The sequence below is a fragment of the Taudactylus pleione genome, unplaced genomic scaffold (assembly GCF_031769625.1).
Source record: "Taudactylus pleione unplaced genomic scaffold, aTauple2 ptg000018l, whole genome shotgun sequence".
Taxonomy (NCBI): domain Eukaryota; kingdom Metazoa; phylum Chordata; class Amphibia; order Anura; family Myobatrachidae; genus Taudactylus; species Taudactylus pleione.
The window spans coordinates 4,017,133-4,041,285 of NW_028284420.1; the positions used below are offsets into that span (position 1 = coordinate 4,017,133).

Sequence of the window (24,153 nt, forward strand, 5' to 3'; positions counted from 1 at the left end):
CAACACCAAAATACCCGGAAGACCACGGAAAACAACTGTGGTGGATGACAGAAGAATTATTTCCATGGTGAAGAAAAACCCCTTCACAACAGTTGGCCAAATCAAGAACACTCTCCAGGAGGTAGGTGTATGTGTCAAAGTCAACAATCAAGAGAAGACTTCACAAGAGTGAATATAGAGGGTTCACCACAAGATGTAAACCATTGGTGAGCCACAAAAACAGGAAGACCAGAGTAGAGTTTGCCAAACAACATCTAAAAAAGCCAGTACAGTTCTGGAACAACATCCTATGGACAGATGAGACAAAGATCAACTTGTACCAGAGTTATGGGAAGAGAAGAGTATGGAGAAGCAAAGGAACTGCTCATGATCCAAAACATACAACCTCATCAGTGAAGCATGGTGGTGGTAGTTTCATGGCGTGGGCATGTATGGCTGCCAAAGGAACTGGTTCCTTGTGTTTATTGATGATGTGACTGCTGACAAAAGCAGCAGAATGAATTCTGAAGTGTTTCGGTCAATATTATATGCTCCTATTCAGTCAAATGCTTCAGAACTCATTGGACGGCGCTTCACAGTGCAGATGGACAATGACCCGAAGCATACTGCAAAACCAACCAAAGAGTTTTTTAAGGCTAAAAAGTGCAATGTTATGCAATGGCCAAGTCAATCCCCTGACCTAAATCTGATTGAGCATGCATTTCACTTGATAAAGACAAAACTGAAGGGAAAATGCGCCAAGAACAAGCAGGAACTGAAGACATTTGCAGTAGAGGCCTGGCAGAGCCAGGGATGAAACTCAGCATCTGGTGATGTCTATGCGTTCCAGACTTCAGGCTGTAATTGCCTACAAAGGATTTGCAACAAAGTATTAAAAAGTGAAAGTTAGATTTAGGATTGTTTAGTTTGTCCCATTACTTTATTCAGAGCCGGACGATCTGACCAGAGAGCTCTATCAGAGCCAAAAGCACTCCCACTGACATCACTAGTGATGTCAGTGGGGCCGGCCCCAGACGGTAGGCGTTCCCATGTCGCTATGCGGTACTCGCGCTTGCGCACAACGAAGCTCTCTCCGTTGTGCGCATGCGCACTAGGGCACCATCGACCCGCTTACGGGTCTGAATCAGGCCCTAAATCTGAAAGTCTGCAGTTAAAGCACATCTTGTTTGTTTCATTTCAAAGCCATTGTGGTGGTGAATAGAGGCCAAAATATGAAAATTCTGTCAATGTCCCAATATTTATGCGCCTGACTGTATGAGAATATTGGTGTGAATGACATGTATAGAGCCAGTCATTGTAAGCAAACATAGTGGCTTCACTCTGATTAGTCAGAGTGTGGGAAAATTCACTGTCTGGTTAGAAGCAGCTAAGCATGCATAGGATAAGTTTATATACTTCCAACCAATCAATTGGAGCAGCTTTTCCCACGCCCTGACCAATTAGAGTGAAGCCTCATTGTTTAGAATAACTGTCTGAGACCTATTATTTATCTCAGGGAGTGTTTAAGAATTTTTTTTTAGTATACAAAGGTAAATTACAGGGCCCTGGATGACAGCATTCAGCATAGGGCCATTTTTTTGTAGGGATTGTAGGGAGAAAGCCCACATTATATTTGCATGCCTGATTCACCTAGGTAATTCTGCCGTTCTATACAAGCAGGGACGTAACTAGACCTAGGGGCCCCGCTGCATAATTTCCCCATCCTGCCCACTAGGAACTAGACGGGATGCAGGAAATCCTCCCACTCTTCTAGGGGTGCAGGGGACTACCCAAAAATATAGGGAGTCTCCCACACCTTCCGGGAGAGTAGGTAAGTATGCTGCATTTGAAAAACAATGGGAATAGTTCCGCACAGAATTTACATTATGTTCATGTATTTATTCATTTGTATTTACATGAAAAAGAAAACCAGGTTCCCTTGTATCTTTTTATCCCCTCTATATGTTAATAATATTTATTAATTTACATCCTGGGATACAATCCATTGGATGTATGTTTCTTCATATATATGCTGCATTTGCAATATTTGGTGTATCAATATTAATTTTCTATTGTATTTTCTATTTACAGATCAAGGACATTGTGCACTGGGAAACAATATTGAAATCATAGGTACATTTTATTATGTGTATTAACTTTTTGTCAATATGTATGCAATTACTTATTGTTATATATTTTAATGTGTGCATGCATTTGAATAAGTTGCTGAGAGAGATCCTTTTTATGGGGCTGAATAAAACATGGGATACTAATAAGGAGAAATAATATAGTGTAATACCTTTAATAAGAAGTTGCACAATGGAATTAAAAAAATCTAAAAAATACACCATTTCACAATGATAAAAATCCACTGAGTAGCATGAGCGTTTTATTACATCATCACAAATTCCCTTATAACGATGTAATAAAGCAACATCACATTTATCTGAATGTGAGGACAATTTTATTACCCCAGTGCCACTGAAATTGTTAATATATATGTATAATATATTTATATATTGCACAATTGGCCGCCTGTACAACTCTGCAAAAGGCCCTGGTGCTCCCTTCAGAATAACATCACCACTCCAGGTAGGAAAAGGCACTCAGATGTTCAATGCGTAAAAAATGGATGCATTCAGGCAATGTTTCGAGGTGCAACCGCCTTTGTCAAGCCATCACCAGCAAAATAATTTAATTTAATTTAATTAGGGGAGAAGGAAAACAGGACAAAGAACACTCAGTCCAACATACCAACTCACTGCAGGAACATAACAGTCACACAACTATAACACCAAAAACTGCAACAGAACTGAAGCAGAACAAGGAATGGATAAGCAGATAAGAAGCACTGGGCGGGCGTCCAGTGTCCCCTGTGGAATCGGAGAAATGAATTTAACGGTAAGTAACAAAATCCTGTTTTCTACTTCATCAACTAGGGGATACTGGAGCTTCATGACAGTGGGGACATCCCAAAGCTACCCTCCTGGTGGGAGAGTGCGGAACAACCTGCAACACACTGCGACCAAAACTAGAAGCAGATGCCGCAAAAGTGTCAAACCTGTAGAAATGTACAAAGGTATGTACCGAAGACCACGTAGCTGCCCTATAAAGCTGAGACACCCCTACGTGCCGCCCACGAAGTACCCACGGAGTGCGTAGAGTGCGCGGAGATGGACACAGGCGGAGGTTGAGCAGAAGCAACGTAAGCCTGACTAATGGTCAGACGAATCCACCTGGACAAAGTTTCAAAGTCTGCTTAGACACCGGCAAGCCACGCCTATTGGCGTAATAAAGGACAAACAAGGCCTCTGATTTACGTAAACCTTCAGTACGGGCCACATAAATTCCTTGTGCCCGTACAACATCCAGGGAGTGAGAACCCCCAGAAGAATCCAACAAGGCCGGCATCACAATCGGCTGATTCAGGTGAAAAACCGAGACCACCTTAGGCAAAAAGGAAGATTGGGTGCGCAGTTCCGCCCGATCATCATGAAAAACTAAGTAAGGGGAATGGAAGGACAAAGCTCTAAGTTCTGACACTCGCCTAGCCGAAGCTAGGGCCAATAAAAGGACCAACTTCCAAGTTAAATATTTCAAATCTACGTCCTTCAAAGGCTCAAACATGGATGACTGCAAGAAGGATAAGCCGAGGTTCAGGTCCCACGGAGCCGTGGGAGGCACAAAGGGTGGCTAAACCCTAAGCACCCCTTGAAAAAGGTTTGTACTTCCGGAATCAGAACTAGGCGACGCTGGAAAAAAATGGAAAGAGCAGAAATCTGCACTTTAAGTGATCCCAGCCATAATCCAGCGTCAAGCCCCTTTTGGAGAAAAAGAAGAAGACTCGGCAAATGAAAGGAAGAAGTGGAATATCCACAACTTTCTGACCAGGAGATAAAAATCTTCCAAATGCGATGATAATGCGCAGCTAAAACTGGTTTCCGAGCTCTAAGCGTGGTTGGAATGACCGCCCTCGGAAAACCCTGGCATCTTCGGATGGCGGTCTCAACAGCCACACCATCAAACGAAGCTGAATTAAACCCGTGTATTCGAACGGACCCTGCTGCAGAAGATCTGACCACAGTGGATGGGGCCAAGGTTCATCTACTAGAAGGAGTAGGAGATCTGAATACCAAATTTAACGAGGCCAATCCGGAGCCACTAGGATAACTGTGGATGACTCGCGTTTTATCCGCTTGAGAACCCAAGGAAGAAGTGGAAATGGTGGGAACAGGTAGACGAGGCTGTACGGCCAAGTTATCAGTAAAGCATCCACTCCCACCGCTGCTGGATCCCTGGTCCTTGAGCAGTATAGGGGTAGCTGTTGATTTGACCGGGATACCATTAGATCGATTTGTGGCCTCCCCCATTGGTGAACTAGTTGAAAGAAGACCTCGGGATGCAGAGACCACTCCCCGGGGTGAAGATCTTGATGACTGAGGTAGTCCGCTTCCGTTGTCGACTCCAGGAATAGACTGCGGAGATGGCCTCGACGTGTCTTTCGGCCCACTGATGAATGCGGCTGACCTCTCCCATTGCCTGTTGACTGCGAGTTCCTCCTTGTCGATTTATGTACACCACGGCCGTGGTGTTGTCAGACTGTATCCGAACCAGAAGGCCTTGTAGTAGAGGAGCAGCCTGTATCAAGGTCCTGTAGACTGCCCACAGTTCAGGGATTCTTGCCGCGACCATTGCCCCTGGATGTGACTGTCCAAGACCACAGATAGCCATCCGCCCAGGCTGGCATCCGTTGCGACCAGGGTCCAATTCCAAATTCCGAAGCGTCGGCCCGCTATCAGATGGTCCGCCAGAGCCATCATAGGGATATGTGGGACTGAGGAGACAGATGCACCAGCCGATGCATCTGTAGGTGTGACCCCGACCATTGATACAGAAGATCTAATTGAAAAGTTCTGGTGTGAAATCTGCCAAATTTGCCTTCCCCAGGAGGCAAATGCAAAGATGCACTGACACTCGTTTGGGTCTGAGCACCGAACAAAAAATCTCCTGAATGGCTATGGCCCTCTCCATAGGAAGAAAGATCCGAAGTAGGGTTGTGTCCAAAATCATACCCAGGAAATTAAATTTCTGAGACTGTATCAAGTGAGACTTCTGGAAGTTGACAATCCAGCCGTGTTGTATGAGAATCTGATGCGTAAGAGACACATGGCGCAGAAGGACTTCTGCCACCTGAACCTTGATAAGCAAGTCATCCAGGTACGGGACAATCGTTACCCCTTGAGAGCGCAGATGAGCCACCATTACGGCCATCACCTTGGTGAATACTCTGGGAGCAGACGAGAGACCGAATGGCAGAGCTTGAAACTGGTAATGAGTCTTCCTGATGGCAAATCTGAGGAAAGCCTGGTAAGGTTCCCAAATCAGAATATGCAGATAGGAGTGCTTGATGGCTATTGACACCAAAAACTCTCCGGCTTCTAGTCCCGCAATCACAGAATGAAGGGACTCCATCTTGAACCTGTGAAAGGAGAGATACTGGTTCAAGGATTTGAGATTTCAAATGGGTCTGAATGACCCATCCGGCTTCGGAACCACAAAAAGGTTTGAGTAAAACCCCTTATTTCTTTGTGCCAATGGCACCGGAACCAGAACTTCGGCTAACAGAAGTTTGTCGATTGCCTGACGCAAAACTAGTTGTTTCAAAGGATCAACAGGGAACCCTGTTGTGAAAATTTGAACTGGAGGAGTGCAGGCAAACTATCTTGTATCAGTAAGATACCAGATTCTGGACCCACTTGTTGGAACAAATCTGCCTCCAAGCCTCGGAGAAGCGCTGGTATGAGCACCCACCTTGGAATCCCAGAGGTGGGATCGAAGCCCGTCATGTCACAAGTTTATCTGCTGACTTGGGATCGGAGGAGGAGCTGGCGCAGGTAGAAAAGTACTCTTACCTCCCATGGCCAGCGAGATTCACTTATTTAACTCTGGACCAAATAAAATATCGCCTGTGAAAGGAAGAGCTTCAACTGCTCTTTTAGGCTCCGCTTCCGTCTGCCAAACACGAAGCCAAAGTGCTCGGCGAGCAGCAACGGCCAAGGCAGAGATTCTAGCTCCTACCTAGCCGATATCTCTGGAGGCATCTCCCAAGTATACTGCAGACTCTTGAATATGCTCCGCCAAGATAGTCAGATTTGTCTGTGGAGTGTTCGACTTTAAACCTTCCACCAATTGTTTCACCCACTTCTCCAATGCCTTGTTGACCCAAGAACCAACCAAGGCCGATCTGAGAAGTGCGCCTGCGGCAGTATAAATGTATTTTAACGTAGTTTCAAATTTTCGCTCTGAGCTTTCCTTTAACGTAGTAGCTCCTGGGACTGGAAGTGTGGTCTTCTTAGATAGATGAGACACTGAAGAATCCACAGATGGCGGCGTCTCCCATTGCCTCCTATTTTCTGTAGGAAAAGGATACAGGGAGAAAAACCACCCAGGGATCTGGAACTTACGGTCTGGATTCTGCCAGGCCGCTGCCATCTGTTCATCTAACTTACCGGAAACCAGAAAGTTAACCGAAGACTTGTTTCTTAGCAAACAATGAATCATTCAATGATTCTAGTGTCTTCGGGTCAGAAATGTGTAATACCTCCCTCACAGCCAGGATAAGCGCTTCGATACCCTGCGTTGCTTCCGGTTCCTGTGAAGCCTGTCATGCCACCACTTAGCCGAATTTGCATACGCTGGGTGCGAGCGATCGCATCTAGCGAGTGGGTCTGAATCAGGTCCACAGTTCAGTAATGTGCAAACAGAGGCAGTTGGAGCAACAGATGGGGAGGAGCAGAATTTCAATAATAATGCTACTCAATTATAGAGTGGAAACTCCCTCTAAATACAATAATAAAATCAGATGGAGAGGAGCAGGATTTCAATACTAATGCTACTCAATTATAAAGTGGAAAAATCCCACTTAGTACAATATTCAATTATAAGGTGAAAATCCCACTATGGCCCTCATTCAGAGCCACTCGCTAGCGGCAGTACGCTCATTCCGAGCGATGTTCGCACATCTGCGCATGCGTACGGTTTTTAGTACGCATGCGCGAACCAGTCAATGCGGCCGAAAATCATTTGTACGCAATATAGCGAGTGCCTGCTATTTTGAGTGACAGAATGAGGCGTATGTGGGTGGTAACAGGGGAAGGTGCTTGAAAACGTGGAGTGGAGATCTGATCGCAGGCGTGCTTTATGGGTGTGCATAATTAATACAGCAGCGTCAATGACCACGTCACTTGTTTTTTTTTAACTCAGAACTGCTCGCAAAATAGCGGTTGAAAAAACCAACCACAAGAATAGCGAGCAGTTCATATCCTGTTCGATGTACTCGATTAATCTAATAAATAGCGGACATGACGTATGGTGCGAGCGGCCAGGGGGCGTTTTTATCAAATAAACAAGCGTATGTTTTGCTCGCTCGTTCAGACTTAGAGGTGTGAACAGACTGCAATGTGCGAACGGATCATTTGCATAGCCACCCCTTGTTTTTGAACGAACGAACGCAAATAGCGAACGGCTCTGAATGAGGGCCTATGCCTGTAAAAGCAGATGGGGAGGATTAATATAATACAACCCCACTGCAGAACTCACAGACCCTGCAGACTGGAGCTGGAAATGTGGGCTATCACCCTGAGCTTCTTTAGCAGAAGATGGTGCCGCTCCTAGTAAGCAGTGGGCCAATATTCAGGAGGAGGCAGCGCATGGCTCTCTGGGATAGATCCAAGTCGCCTGTAAGCTCCGCCCCCTACCTCCGGTATGCCGTCCTAAGCAATACAAAGTACATAAATAATTTGACAAGCGACTTACAGTACAATACAATATAGGACAAGGACATGGATAACATACATTGCTACATAAGCGACCATAACACCTAGATATGCAACAGAGTGTAAGCAACCAACAGACACCTTGAAAAAGACTCAATTCTGGAGAGTTGAAACACGTTGGTGTTATCCTGTAAGGGCGACATAAGCAGAGGGGAGTACTGGACTGAAGACATCTGTATGCAGACTTTGGAGGATTGTAGATTCCTGTACCCAGGAGGTGTTTATTTCCATAAAGCGCATTTAGGTGTTACAGCAGTACACCTACTACATCTGATGAATCCATGCCGTAAGAGACTCTGAAAATCCACCTGATTACAGTGTGTTTGAAGCTCCTTAAGAAGATATTCAAGTTCCAATTATCCTCCCCTACTACAAAGGAATTGGAACTATTAGACTTTGATTACGGATTATTGTGTGGACTATTGTATGGGTCAGAACTTTTTATTCTCCATCGTTGTTTTCTTTGGATCATCATCTATTTTGCGCTTGGGTGTCATTTTTGATTGAAGTGTTAGGTGCCCTGGTAAGAAGTAGATGAACGTAAAGTAAGGAGAAACACAAGTGTCATGAACCGCTCATGCGAACGCAGAGGGACCATTCGCAGAACTCCTCTCATCAACTGTCCATCATCCCTGCTCTGTTCTGGATTGGTCCCTGCGGCTATTTCCTTCTGGTGCGAATGCCACTCCGATGCCGGTGATAGTGTTTCACATGTTTCCGGTTTTGGTGTTGTCTCCTGCTATCCAGTCAAGTATCCAGTTCTCCTGTCTGCTTTTGTTACCTGCCGTTTGTGTCAACTAGGCAGCACGGTCCGCATATCTACTACCTGCCGTTTGTGTCATCTAGGCGGCATGGTCCGCATATCCACGCTCTGCTGCTTGGCCGCACTTCAGCGTCCAGCTGCTTGTGTCAATCCGGAAGCACAGGTAGCACTCCAACATCCAAAGTACGCAATCCAGCGTATCACCGCTTGTGTCAACCCGGCGGCAGAGGCCGCAATTCAGCGTGCAAAGTATGCAATCCAACATACCACCGCTTGTGTCAACCCGGTGGTACAGGTCCTTCTTCAGGCCACAGTCTGCCAAGGCTGCTACACGGCCCAAAGGCCGCATCTGGTTCTTCGGGCCACAGCCTGCCAAGGCTGCTACGTGGCCCAAAGGCCATATCTTATTCTATGGCCCACAGCCTGCCAAGGCTGCTACACGGTCCAAAGGCCACATCTTGTTCTATGGCCCTCAGGCCACAGCCTGTCAAGGCTGCTACATGGCCCAAAGGCTGCATCTTGTTCTACATCCCACAATTCAAAGACTTACCAGCCCTCAAGGCTGCTCTATTTCAGGCCTCAAGGCTGTTGCAGGACTATACTCACAATAGATAATACCTGCTTCTTAACATTATCACCGGCCCTAAACAGAGGCTTTTTATCATATTAGGGTATTCTTTTGTTCATCAAGCATGGGTCCCTCACAAAATCCTGCTCAAATTCTGGCCGCACAGATTCAGGCACTAACTCAGAAAGTGCAGGAGCTTTCTCTTCGTGTTGAGGAGACTCAAGGTGCTCCAGCCACTGCAGTGCCTGAACCTAAGCTTAATCTGCCTGACCGGTTTTCAGGGATTTGGATTTCTTGAATTTCAAGTAGAGTTGCAAACTCTATTATAAGCTCCGGCCCAGATCCTCGGGCTGCGCAGTTCCAACAAGTTGGATTCATACTTTCCCTATTACAGGGAGACCCTCAGGCTTGGGCCTTTGGGCCTAGTACGGCATTACAGACTGTGGACTCTTTTTTTCCGCATTGGGTCTACTTTATGTTGACCCCGATAAAGCAGCTATGACGGAGGCGAGTCTCAGGTCCCTGAGACAGGAGAACAGAGCAGCCAAGGACTATTGCACGGAATTCCGGAAATGGGCCATTGATGTGGGGTGGAATTAGCTGGCCTTATGAAGCCAGTTTCATTGGGGACTGTCTGATCACATAAAGGATATCCTGACCTAGTCCACCATCCTTCTCCGGATTCTTTAGATGACCTTATGAGTTTGGCCATTCATATTGATCGGCGACTCCGGGAGCGCAGAGTAGAAAATAATCTGCCTTCTCTGCTTCTGCGATCTCTGGTGTGGAAGGCTTCATCTGAGCCTGAAGAACCTATTCAACTGGGAGAGTTTCTTCTGGCCGAAGATAAGCGGAGGAGACATTCGTTGGGTCTTTGTCTCTACTGTGGCAGTAAAGGATATTTGGCCCAACTTTGCCCTGTAAAGTCGGAAAAAGGCAAGGTCTATATGAACTAGGGGTGGTACATCTAGGCCTTGCATCCATCTCCCCTGACAATTCTGTCCTTATCACCACAGTGATCAATTTGCCCAATGATCAAATTTCCGTTCCTGCCTTCGTGGATAGCGGTGCTGCGGATAATTTTATGGACCTTTCTTGTTTCAGAACATTGGGCCTGAATGCTGAGTCCTCATCCAGTCCTGTGTCTTTTATTGGTCTGGATGGTGAAAGTCTTTCTAAAGTTTCGGTTGCCTTTCGGACTCCTCCATTACAATTAGCCAATGGGGCTCTGCATCTGGAAGAGTTGTCTTTCCTCCTGCTCCAATGTCCACTGGCTGCAGTTGTGTTGGGATTACCTTGGCTGAAAAAGCATAATCCTGTGATCCAATGGCAAACCGGAGAAATTCTCAAGCAGGGATTGGCTTGTTTCTCACAGTGTCTTTCTCAACCCATTCACCTTGCTGCTGCCTTCTCATCTGTACCGTCATCCGTTCCTGCTCCTTATCGTGACCTAGCCAAAGTGTTTTAAATTTAAAAAAAGCTAACGTTCTTCCACCTCATCGATCCTTTGATTGTGCCATAGATCTGCTACCGGGTACCAGGCTTTCCCAGGGCAGGTTACAAGTGTTGTCCATCCCGGAGCATAAAGCCATGCAGGAATATATTCAGGAGGCCCTGGATAAGGGATTAATTTGTCTTTCTAAATCCCCAGTGGGAGCAGGCTTCTTTTTTGTCCAGAAGGAAAGATCACTCCGACTCTGCATAGACTTCCGAGCATTGAATAAGATCACCGTCAAGAACGCACACCACTTGACCCTCATCTCCGTTCTGTTGACCAGCTGCAGGAAGCTTCCATCTTTTCTAAAATCGACCTCAGATGTGCATATAACCTCATTCACATCAGGAAGGGAGATGAGTGGAAGATGGCTTTTAACACCCATTCAGCACATTTTGAGTATCTTGTCATGCTGTTTGGCCTTTCCAACGCCCCAGCTGTCTTTCAGGATTTCATTAATGAGGTGTTACGGGAGTATCTTGGAGTCTTTGCAGTGGTCTACTTGGACGATATCCTCATTTATTCTAAGTCGGTGGAAGAACCTCGTAGACATGTGAGGCAGGTCTTAAGAGTCTTTTGGATAATAACCTGTACATCAAGCTTGAGAAGTGCGAGTATGAGGTTAAAGAGGCCTCCTCACAAGGTTTCTCCATTGATCCTGGCAAGGTGAAGGCTATTTTGGATTGGGAACAACCCACTTCGCTGAAGGCCATTCAGCGTTTTTTTGGGTACGAACTACTATTGCAGGATCATTAAGTCCTTCTCCATAGTCTCGCCAATCATGGAGTTAACTAAAAAAAGGAGTAAAGGTCACAAATTGGTCGTCTAGTGCCCTTCAAGCCTTCCCCACACTTAAGGCGGCTTTTCTGTCTGCACCTGTCCTTCGGCATCCTAACCTTGAAGTTCCATTTGTCGTGGAGGTGGACACTTCGGAGATCGGAGTGGGTGCTATCCTAGAAGGATTTCAAAGATGGCAAGTTTCATCCTTGTGCTTTCTTTTCCCGGAAGTTTGACTCTGCGGAAAGGAACTAGGATGTTTGCAACCGGGAGCTTTTGGCCATTAAATGGGCGTTTGAGGACTGGAGACACTGGTTAAAAAGGGGGCTAATCATGTTGGGACGGTTCTCATGGACCATAAAAATCTGGCCTATATTGAAACGGCCAAGAGGTTGAACGCAAGGCAGGTTCGCTGGACTCTATTCTTCACCCGGTTTAATTATGTAATTTCCTTCTGACCTGGAGCCAATGATATAAAGGCAGATGCTCTTTCTCAAAGTTTCTTAATCAATCATTCTCCAGTTCAGTATCTCAGACGAAACCATTATTCTGGCTTCCAGGATTCATTTAGCTCTGACCAGAACATTGGCTGATTCTCTCGTCTTGCCAATCTGAGGTTCCTCTGAAAAAACCGGCAGGGGTGCTCTTTGTTCCTGAGATGTTCCGTAAAGCAGTCCTGAAGGACTTCCACACGTCAAGAGCTGTGGGTCACCCAGGCAGCTCTAAGACTTTGGAACTTCTGTCTTGTTTTGTTTGGTGGCAGTCTATGTCTCGAGACACTCGTGAGTTTGTCTTGATGTGTGATGTCTGCTCCAGAAATAAGACTCTCCGGACTACTCCTTGTGTCCCCTGCCTATGCCCTCTAAGCCTTGGACCCATATTGCTATGGACTTTGTCTTCCCGTTGTTCTGTTATCTTGACCATTGTTGACCGATTCTACAAAATGCTTAATTTCATTCCTCTAATCAAGTTACCATCGGCTAAAGAATTGTCAGCACTATATTTACAGTATGTCTTCAGACTTCATGGGCTTCCATTAGATATCGTCTCGGATCATGGGATTCAATTTGTTGCCCGGTTTTGGAGAGGTTTCTGTGCTGACTTTGGTATCAATGTGAGTTTATCTTCGGGCTATCATCCACAGCCCAACGGACAGACGGAGTGGGCCAATCAGTCACTGGAACAGTATCTCCACTGTTTTATTTCTAAGTGTCAAGACGACTGGGTTCCACTTCTGCCCTTTGCGGAATTTGCATATAACAATTCCTGCCATTCTGCTTCCTCCATCTCTCCTTTCTACTGCAATTTTGGGACGCATCCTAGGAGTTGTTCTTTTGAAACCTTGACAACCAGAACTCCATCTTCATGTTTCTAGGCTATGGTCAGTCTGGAGAAAGATGCACCATTCTCTCCTTCAAGCATCCGGTCAGTCCAAGGTGTGGGCTGACAAACATCGTAGGCTCGTTAATTTCAAAGTGGGATACTTGGTCTGGCTGTCCTGAAGGAACATTAATCTCCGCCAGAGGTCACAAAAACTGGGTCCCAAATTCATTGGCCCATTCAGGATCATTTCACATTTCAATCCAGTTGCATTTCGACTACAGTTACCCAGGACACTCAGGATTAATACATTTCACTTCTTAAGCCGGTGTTCTTCTCCTCCAGGTTTTCTCCTAGACGTTCAGTCAGACCTCCACCAGTCCTCGTCTAGTGTCGCCAGGAGCTGCCGTTTGTGTCATCTAGGCGACATGGTCTGCATATCCACGTTCTGCTGCTTGTCAACCCGGCGGCACAGGCCGCACTTCAGCGTCCAGCTGCTTGTGCCAACCTGGTGGCATAGGCCGCAATCCAGCGTCCAAAGTACGTAATCCAGTGTATCACCCTCTCTCAACCTGGCGGCAAAGGTCCTTAAGGTCACAGTCTGCCAAGGCTGCTACACGGCCCAAAGGCTGCATCTAGTTCTTTAGCTCGCAGCCTGCCAAGGCTGCTACATGGCCCAAAGGCCGCATCTTGTCCTACGGTCCTCAGCCTGCTTCATGGCCCAAAGGCCGCATCTTGTTCTACAGCCCACAGGTCACAGCCTGCTACACGGCCCAAAGGCTGCATCTTGTTCTACGGCCCACATGCCACAAGTTATAGACTTACCGGCCCTCAAGGCTGCTCCACGGCCGCAGCTAGCCAAGTATTGGAGCCCTCAAGGCTGTTGCAGGACTATACTCACAAAAGGTAATACCCGCTTCTTATCAACAAGAGGGGAGAGGGCCCTACATGTGCAGATATAATGACATGCCTTCCATATCGCAGGGTAATACTGTCTGTCTAGTGATCACCATATACATTAATGTAGCTACTACGGTGCTGCAACATTTGAAATATGGCAGACACGTTGTTGGAAGCCAGGCTGCAGGATATCTTCCTCCACCACTGGATTGAATGGCATTACACATCAAAGGGGATAAAGGTGTTACTTTTTCCCCATGCAAGTTAATTAACCCCCTGAAATTTACCCCAGGTTTGAAAATATGTAAGCTAAATTTGAAAAACTAACTTTAAGGAGTTGTGTAGATGTATTTCAAGAATTTTCCCATATGTTTGAAAATAATGCAGGAAACAGATGTCTCTGAAGTCCATAAAGCAGCAGTTGAAGTCACAGAAAACACATCATGGTGTGTTTCTCTGTTTACTGTATGGCAGTAATGTGTTTTTTTTCTGTACTGTAGGAAGGTCACATGGATACTTTTTGTACTGTATGGCAGTTACATGGATGCTCTTAGTACTAAATGGCATTCACTTGTATGGCGGTCATGTTGATGCTCTCTGTATTATATTGTGGCTAGCTCTAAAGCAGGGATGGGGAACCTCAGGCCCGGGCCCCGGAATCATTTGGTCTGGCCCTTGGAGCTTTTTTCTGCTAGCCTCATCTGGCTAGCAGGGTGCGCAGAATCTATGCAGCAGTGCCACCTGGAGCGTCCTTAGGATGCTTCAGACGGTCACACTGCTGCCCTTACAGCTCCCTGGAGCATCCACAGGATTCTCCGGGCATTGCTGTAATCACCGGAAATTGTGGCCCCACTCCTGTGTGATATCACACGGAGGGGGTGTGGCCTGCACCAGGCCCTTAAATAATATTATATATATCAAAATGGCCCTCGGCAGAAAAAGGTTCCCCACCCCTGCTCTAAAGGTTTAACGGTCTACATTTGTATTTGCCTCCGCATAAAAGTGGCCACTTTCACAATTTCTCAAAGTCCACTTATGTTCCTTATCTGCCTGTATGCACAGATTAACCGTGCATTTATTGAGGTTGAAGGAGGTAAAGAACCATTGTTCCTAAAATAACAAAGTCATCTTCACTAAAAGAGCCATTACAGGTTGAGTCTCCCATATCCAAAATGCTTGGGACCAGGGGTATTTTGGATATCTGAAAATTCCGTATTTTGGAATAATTGCATACCATAATGAAATGTCTTAGGAATGGGACCCAAATTTAAACACAGAATGCATTTATGTTCCATATACACCTTATACACACAGCCTGCAGGTCATTTTATACAGTATTTTTAATAATTTTGTGCATCAAAAAAAGTTTGTGTACATACATGAAATTCATTTATGTTTCATATACACTCTATACACAAAGCCTGAAGGTTATTTTATACTGTATTTTAATAATTTTGTGCTTTAAACAAAGTTTGTGTACATTGAACCATCAGAAAGCAAAGGTTTCACTTTCCCAGTCATGCTAAAAATATTCCGTATTTCGGAATATTCGGATATGGGAGACTGAACCTGTAATAGCATTCACAAGTACATAAGTAAAAAGTTCAAATACTCTAGGGAGAGCATTACTCCCCGCCACCACCACACAGTCTCAATTTTCTTACCCGTTTCTTTAGTGCTTACAAGTTCCTTAAACATTTCTATATACATGTATATAAATAATGAGTACCTATTTTATTTACGGCAGCTTGTATTGTATGTTTGATCATATAATTCTAAACAATATAGATTTGTTTGTTTCTTATTCCTTTGAAGAAAATGATACCTATAAGTAACACGTTTCATTCTCCCCCACAGATGTTTTTTCATCACTCACATGATGCTATGTATAATAGATGTTAAGCCACATGTGACAGGTTGGGGTTTAATTATAATCGCTAGTTTTTGCAGCAGGGTTTAAATTGCTGCTTTCACTCCCTCTGCACAAGCACGTATTGATAAATAAACCCTGTTGTCTTTAAAGTTTCACATACATGTTTTCTATTTAAATAATCTGTATAATTCTTTATTCTGAAGAAACTAACCAAACTACAGTGCTTCTACTTGACAAGATTCTTAATACATGTACATGCTTAGTACATGCTGACTTTTTTCCTTAAAACTTATGGAAAAATTACTTGGGGGGGGGGGGGGAGGGGCTGGATTGAACATTTATAGTAACTAGGTTGTCTACCGGTTTCATATTGTTTTTAGATGTAGTGCTTCAGGACCCTCGCTTTGTTGCTGTGAGAAAAGGCTGGAATATCCGCATTGAATGCAAATACAAGAATGCACTGAAGACCAGCAATTTCTCATGGGTTTTCAAACATTCAAACGGCTCCGTCAGCAATCACTTACCAGATTCTTACATGTCCATGCAGAAAAACTATCTTACAATTACCAAGGTACAGAAACAGCACAGTGGCATCTACTTCTGTAAATATAACACAAGTGAAGGAGAGAGGATATCACTCTGTGGGACTGAGTTGATGGTGGTGGGTAAGTATCATGGATATATCAGCATACATCATGAGTGATATTACTTGGCTGTTACAATAACATAGTATATAAAATACAATACATACACATTAACATGCCACACACACCAATTATCTGTTCACATAAACCTGGTCAAAGACTTGAATACGTCACAATGTAATTCATACACATTAGACCTTTTCTTACCATATTCTATTAGCACCAGGTCTATAGTTAGAGTTCATATAGAATTGGGCATTGTGAGTGGATATGCCCGAAATTAAAAACTCTGCACCCACATCCTCATTTTCCCAATAAAAAGGAGCAGAATAAGAGGTTGGTAAAGATCAAGGTGGCTATTTATCAAGCGTACATCTCTGAATTAGGCCCATAGTGCAGACCGTCTGGTACACCCCTCCCATGCACATGGAGGAGTTTTAATAGCATAATTTGTCCATTAAAGACATCAGTTTTCAGGTGAATGTTTCTAAAAAGCTCAATAATGGATTAATTGTGGCGGGACAGGTATGTGAAAGTGTTGTATTGATGGTAAATGTTTTTGTTTGTTTTATCAACTCGTAGATGGAAGCTAAAACTTGTTTTGTTTTTTAAAAATAAACATTTTTTTGGTAAAAATTGACAAATGTACTGTATAAGTTTGATTGCAAACTAAAGGGTATATAGAATTATTTGTACATGAAATGGTAGAAAATGCCATATTATAAGATTATCCCACAAAAAAGTGTTAAGTTTCTACACAATTTCTAGGTAAATTTTGTTTCACTGCAAAGTAAATCAAAATGTGCAGCCCAACAGTATATCCACTGAACTGGCTACAGTCAATGGCGGATCCACACACCTTCTCCATGGGAACTTTGCGCAGCTGCAAGTTGCTTTGTGAGAAGGTGGAGCCGGCTGTGAACTCAGCCCAAGGGAGGAGAGGGAGGTTGTGGCCGCCAGAAGTGCCCATAGAGAAGGTGGATGATCGCCCTTCCCATCCTGGTTCGGCCACTGGCTACAGTGTTAGTTTACATGCTTTTGTTTAAGTAAACTATATAGTCACAAATGTTCTACTTAAGATTTAATTTGGAATAAATAACTTAAAATTATTACCCAATTTATTAGTTTAGCTTGGCTTAGTTTGCATGTTATATTATATATGAGGATTAATGTGCAATATATTTGGTAAAGATAACCATAAAACCAAAATAAATCTAAAGAACCAGGTCATATGAACATATCAATTGTGACAGAATAAAAAAATATATTAATAAAAACACCATAAAAAATATCTAAGCACAAAAGGTAAAAACATACACAATGAATACAATATATGCTTATACTACAAAACTAATAATCAGTATAATCATGAATATATCATATCTGCTAAACTGATACTTAGGAGACATATAGTCATAGAATACTGTGACTAAGGGGGGAGATTTACCAAAGCTTGGAGAGAGATAAAGGAGAGAGATGAAGTACCAATCAAACAGTTCCTGTCATTTTACAGGCTGTGTTTGAAAAATGACCGGAGCTAATTGGTTGGTACTTTCTGTCTCTCAAAGCTTTGATAAATCTCCTTGTTAATGTGTTGTTTATACTGGAGAGGTATCCTTTTTTAGTATTGATAGTATACAGAGGCGTCCCCAGGTGTGGTGACACCTGTTGTGACACTTTCAGACCCCTTCCATGCTCCAAAGGGGCATGACCTTGTGCCTGCAAGGCCACCCCCTGGTTTGTCCCATTTTGAGACCTTGACCACGTCACACTCCTGTTGTCATCATGCTGAAGGCTTGTTTAGAGCTCTGGGAAGTCACCAGCCTCTCTGGACACAGGGGGATGGAATGGATGACACGCGTGTGCGCGTCATCTATCACCGCTCTGTGACACTATCCAAGGGACTAACACCAAAATAGTACAGCAGCTCTACTATTTTGGTGTCTCCCGATGCTGCCTGCACTCCCCTAGTGACGCCACTGGGTGTATACTGTAGTTCCAAACAAGGTATGCCCTCAGGGCCATAACCCGGAGCGCCATTCTGCAAGGGTGCAGCCCTGCGCCCCCAAGTGAACCTCTGAAGAGAGATTCAGGGGTTGATGTACTAAGTACCAACCAATCGGCTCCTGTCATTTTCCAAACACAGCCTGTAAGAGGAGCTGATTTGTCAGTATTGTATCTCTTCAAGGTTTGATATATCTCCCCCACAATCTGTCCAATCCTTCCCATCCTCCCTCTCTTTATTGGCACTTTCTAAGCACCGCATAGTCACAGCAGCTGCTTGTTCTTTAGGAGATATCTTCAGGTAACAGCTTATTATGATCCTGATTACATAATATTAGACACAATGGGCCAAATGTAATAGGGTGAGAGTTTAGAAAATGTGAGAGTTTAGCAGTAAACTCTCACATTGGTTGAGTTTTATCTTAAAAATGGGAAAACATCTGAATGAGATTTTAAATCGTGAGTTTTTTAAGTCTAAAAACATGCAAGTTCACTCTGTTACTTTGTTTTTGGACTCTATTACATTGGCAAAGTTTAAAAAGTGTCAGAAACTCTCACTTTTCTAAACTCTCACCCTATTACATTTGGCCCTATGTCCCCGATACCAGTTTTTGTGAAAATATTGACTGGAGTTTACTATAAACTAATATTCAGCATATTGAGAAACACTGGGGTGTGTATTATTCTCTGTTTACAGTGGCCATATCATACTAAATTGGCATGTGTTATAATATTTCAAGCTGGCAGATCAAAAAAATAATGAAATTATCTTCTGACCACTACCAGAGATTGCCATTATCATAAAAACAGATGTGCGTTTCCATTCAATTCCAATAATGTTATTTAGAAAATGACTATTGTCTCTGATATATGATCAAAGCAAGACCATGTGAGTGTGTAAATAAAGGGGAAGCAATCGGGAAGCAGACTGCCTAAATACCGGCAGCTGGCTTCCCGACTGTCATATCCCGGCAAGGGTGAAATGCCGGGCATCTAGATGTAGACGCCCGCATTTCACCGACGCCGGGGGACCGGCGCCCGGCATCCCGATCGTAGTGATGCCGGGCGCCGCGAGCGGACAGCCGCGTGGGGGGGGAGGGTTAGGGCTCCCGTGGGGGACTTAGGGTTAGGCACCCCCCCGGGAGGGTTAGGCTAGGGGGAGGGAGGGTTAGGCACCCCCCCGGGGGACTTAGGTTTAGGCAGCGGGGAAGGGGGTGGTTAGGATTAGGCACTTGGGGGGGGAAGTTAGTGTTAGGGGGGTTAGGTTAGTAGATACTCACCTATCCACGATCGGGATTTCCAGCGCTGTCGGGCTTCCGCTGCTCGGAACTCTGCTGATAATTATTGAACAGTGTATTGCCACAACAAGCACTAATTAACGGTCTGCTGGACATGTTCGAAAGATCCGATAAGACTCTTCTACAGCCAAAATGCTTCTGAAGCAATTGTAGTATTTTTTTTTTTACTAATTCTGGGCCACTGATAATCATGGTTAAAATTGTTGATTTAGCTCTATTTTCAAACTACTTTTTCTGTGTCTCTACGAGTACGAACATGCGCGTGCATGCACTTCGTACCCCACTCTTTCAGTATCTTTTCAGCTGTCAAAGTAGGTCGTGCTGTGCAATTTTCTGTATGATTAGATTTGAAGGTTGTTACGAGTTTGCAGGATGGATATACAAAGTACTGCTGCTTTCTATCTGAATGGGACAGTTGTGCAAGCAATTCCCACTATGTCATCAGAGACTGGCCACTCCATCACTGAAACCTGGGAAGAAAAAGAAGTTCTGCATCCACCACTTGTTGAATCAAGCAAGATTTGTTAGCACCCTTACACATAAAACTGGGCCCAATAAAGAACTTTGTCAAAGCCATGGACAAAACAGATCAGGCTTTCAAGTACTCTATTTCAAAATATCCAAGATTAAGTGATGCTAAGATAAAGGAGAGTTTTTTTAATTGGTCCTCAGATTCGTGAACTTCTTAGAGATAGTGAATTTGACTCTGCACTGCGTGACAAGGAGAAGGATGCATGGGAACCATTCAAGTTAGAGGCAACAAGATTCCTTGGGAATAAAAAAGGCAGAGAACTACAAGGAGTTGGTAGAAAACCTCATCAAGCCATATACATTCATGGGATGTAACATGTCACTCAAGATCCATTTTTTAGATTCACATAAAGATTTCCTACCATCAAACTGTGGAGCAGTAAGTGACTAGCACGGTGAGCGGTTTCACCAAGATCTTTCATCCACTGAGAAACGGCACCAAGGCAAATGGAACCCAGCAATGCTTGCAGACTGTTGCTGGACAGTGACAGATGTTCCCTTTAATGCCTACAAACGAGACGACAAAAAGCGCAGAGTAGACCCCGATTATTGACTAAAATATTCTATGTACACTATATATATATATATATATATATATATATATATATATATATATATAATGTTGTATGTGATGAAAACCACATACCTCTTATATCTTTGAAACAATAGCCAATTAGCACTTTTGTTATATATGAATTCAGCACATCTAAATACATAAGAAATAACACATTTAATCTCAGAGGCAGACAACTTTTAAAAAATTGTTGACCAGGGTAATTGCTCCAATTTCAATTATCTGACATGTTGACAAACTGAAAGCATAAAATATCACTGCCACAATTCAACAGTGTATGACATTATTGGACGTTGTCAGATTTGTCAGTCTGACAGACATTGAATCTGTAGTTGTAGGCCCAGCTTAAGTGTCAACATGACACCTATGTGGCCGAATAAGTTTTTTTTTATGAATTTTGGGTAAATGTTGAGATCAGGGGATGGTGATCAAATAAAAAAATTAAAAGTCTTCCTTGATATCACTCCCCTCATCAGGGCATGGTTCAATAATACTTTCTAGAAAAAATCTTTGGTTGGTATACAAAACATTACTTAAGGATCCAACCAATATCCCGTTGTCTTTGTGCTTCTGTAATATAGGGTATGATTCAGAGGTGGAGGCAGTGTCAGTTTGTGCATTTGAGCAATTATTTGCTACTGCACACAGGGGCAAACGCAAGATATTTCCAGAGGAGTTTCCACACACATACATATATACATACACACATTATATACAGCCCCAAAACTGCCGGCACTCAGCACTATCACCGTACAACTGGCCCAGGTGCTAATGTAAACTGTAATCCATACCATCCAAAGGAGAACAGCAATCCAGGGGCTCCATGAAAACGTCACATACCAGTGACCTTATTGTCCAAGTTTCAGGGCATCCGCCCTTTCGTCAGGACACACTCACAGTGGAACTTAGACAACAAAGACACTGGTATGTGACGTTTTCATGGAGCCCTTGGAGTGCCGTTTTCCTTTGGATGGTGTGTATGTATGTATATATATATATATATATATATACACACAAACATACACACGTTATATACAGTCAGGTGCATAAATATTGGGACATTGACAGAATTTTCATATTTTGGCCTCTATTCACCACCACAATGGCTTTGAAATTAAACAAACAAGATGTGCTTTAACTGCAGACTTTCAGATTTAATTTGAGGGTAATTACATCCAAATCAGGTGAACGGTGTAGGAATTACAACGGTTTCTATATGTGCCTCCCACTTTTTAAGGGGCCAAAAGTAATGGGACAAACTAAATCCTAAATCTAACTTTTACTTTTTAATACTTTGTTGCAAATCCTTTGCAGGCAATTACAGCCTGAAGTCTGGAACGCATAGACATCACCAGATGCTGAGTTTCATCCCTGGCTCCGCCAGGCCTCTACTGCAAATGTCTTCAGTTCCTGCTTGTTCTTGGGGCATTTTCCCTTCAGTTTTGTCTTCATCAAGTGAAATGCATGCTCAATCAGATTCAGGTCAGGGGATTGACTTGGCCATTGCATAACATTCCACTTTTTAGCCTTAAAAAACTCTTTGGTTGATTTTGCAGTATGCTTCGGGTCATTGTCCATCTGCACTGTGAAGCGCCGTCCAATGAGTTGTGAAGCATTTGACTGAATATGAGCATATATTGCCCGAAACACTTCAGAATTCATTCTGCTGCTTTTGTCAGCAGTCACATAATCAATAAATATAAGGGAGCCAGTTCCATTGGCAGCCATACATGCCCACGCCATGACACTACCACCACCATGCTTCACTGATGAGGTGGTATGTTTTTGATCATGAGCAGTTCCTTTCCTTCTCCATACTCTTCTCTTCCCATCACTCTGGTACAAGTTGATCTTTGTCTCATTAGTCCATAGGATGTTGTTCCAGAACTGTAATGGCTTTTTTAGATGTTGTTTGGCAAACTCTAATCTGGTCTTCCTGTTTTTGAGGCTCACCAATGGTTTACATCTTGTGGTGAACCCTCTATATTCACTCTTGTGAAGTTTTCTCTTGATTGTTGACTTTGACACATATACACCTACCTCCTGGATTCTTGATTTGGCCAACTGTTGTGAAGGGGTTTTTCTTCACCAGGGAAATAATTCTTCTGTCATCCACCACAGTTGTTTTCCGTGGTCTTCCAGGTCTTTTGGTGTTGCTGAGCTCTCCGGTGCGTTCTTTCTTTTTAAGAATGTTCCAAACAGTTGATTTGGCCACACCTAATGTTTTTGCTATCTCTCTGATGGGTTTGTTTTGATTTTTCAGCCTAATGATGGCTTGCTTCACTGATAGTGACAGCTCTTTGGATCTCATATTGAGAGTCGACAGCAACTGATTCCAAATGCAAATGTCACACCTAGAATCAACTCCAGACCTTTTACCTGCTTAATTGATAATGAAATAATGAGGGAATAGCCCACACCTGTCCATGAAATAGCTTTTGAGTTGATAGTCCCATTACTTTTGGCCCCTTAAAAAGTTGGAGGCACATATAGAAACCGTTGTAATTCCTACACCGTTCACCTGATTTGGATGTAATTGGTCTGCAGTTAAAGCAATACTTGTTTGTTTAATTTCAAAGCCATTGTAGTAGTGAATAGATGCCAAAATATGAAATTTCTGTCAATGTCCCAATGTTTATGCACCTGACTGTATATCAGAGGCGTAACTAGGGTATTTGGAGCCCAGGGCAAATTTGAAAAGGAAGCCCCCCCCCCCCCAATATGGGGAAAATGGGCGTGGTCACTTAAAAATGGGGCGTGTCAACATGACACACCCCTTTATTTTCACGCTGAACATTCCTATCCATATGCACCTTAACCCCAGTAAGTACCCCTCATACAGTACCCCCAGTATGCACTTGTGGTCCCTCTTACGCAGGCCCATAGTAGTGCCCCTTATACAATATCCCCAGTAGTGGTCCCCCTTATACAGCCCCCAATTAGTTCCCCTTACTCAGTGCCCCCAGTAGTGGTCCCCCAAATGCAGTGCCCTATGTAGTGTTCCCCCTTATGCAGTCCCCACAATGCAGTGCACCCAGTAGTGGTATCCCCTTATGCAGTGCCCTTTATATAGTGCCCCCCCTAATGCAGGGCCCTTTATATAGTGCCCCCAGCAGTAGTCCCCCCCCATGCAGGTTTCCCAGTAGTGGTCCCCCTTATGCAGGCACCCAGTAGTGATCCCCCCTATCTAGTGCCCCCTGTATTGGTCCCCGCAGTGCCCCTAGCAGTAAGCCCCTTATATAGTGCCCCCAGCAGTAGTCCCCCCCTCCCATGCAGTGCCCCCAGTAGTGGTCCCCCTGATGCAGGCTCCCAGTAGTGACCCACCCTATCCAGTGGTCCCTGTAGTGGTCCTTCCTGTTATTGCCCCCAGTTGTGGTCCCCCCAGTGCAGTGCCCTAGTAGTATGCCCCTTTTATAATGCCCCCAGTATTAGTTCCCCCCCCCCAAGTAGTGGTGCCCAGTTGAGGTTCCCCCTCCCGATTAAGTGACCCCTATAATAGCCCCCACAAATACCAGCATGCGGGGCATTACGTATACTAAAGAAATACGTAAATAAACATACACCGTGAAAGTCACATTTTAAAAAAACATTC

General features: G+C 44.1%; 1 protein-coding gene across 1 annotated transcript in view; it reads left to right on the forward strand.

Moving 5' to 3' along the window:
• Positions 1-24,153, forward strand: part of CD79B (CD79b molecule) — a 107,779-nt gene that overhangs the window by 46,725 nt on the left and 36,901 nt on the right. The window contains exons 5-6 of the mRNA XM_088442862.1: positions 2,071-2,112; positions 15,891-16,175. Of these exons, the coding sequence (XP_088298988.1) occupies positions 2,071-2,112; positions 15,891-16,175 (327 nt within the window). The remainder of the gene's footprint in view (positions 1-2,070; positions 2,113-15,890; positions 16,176-24,153) is intronic.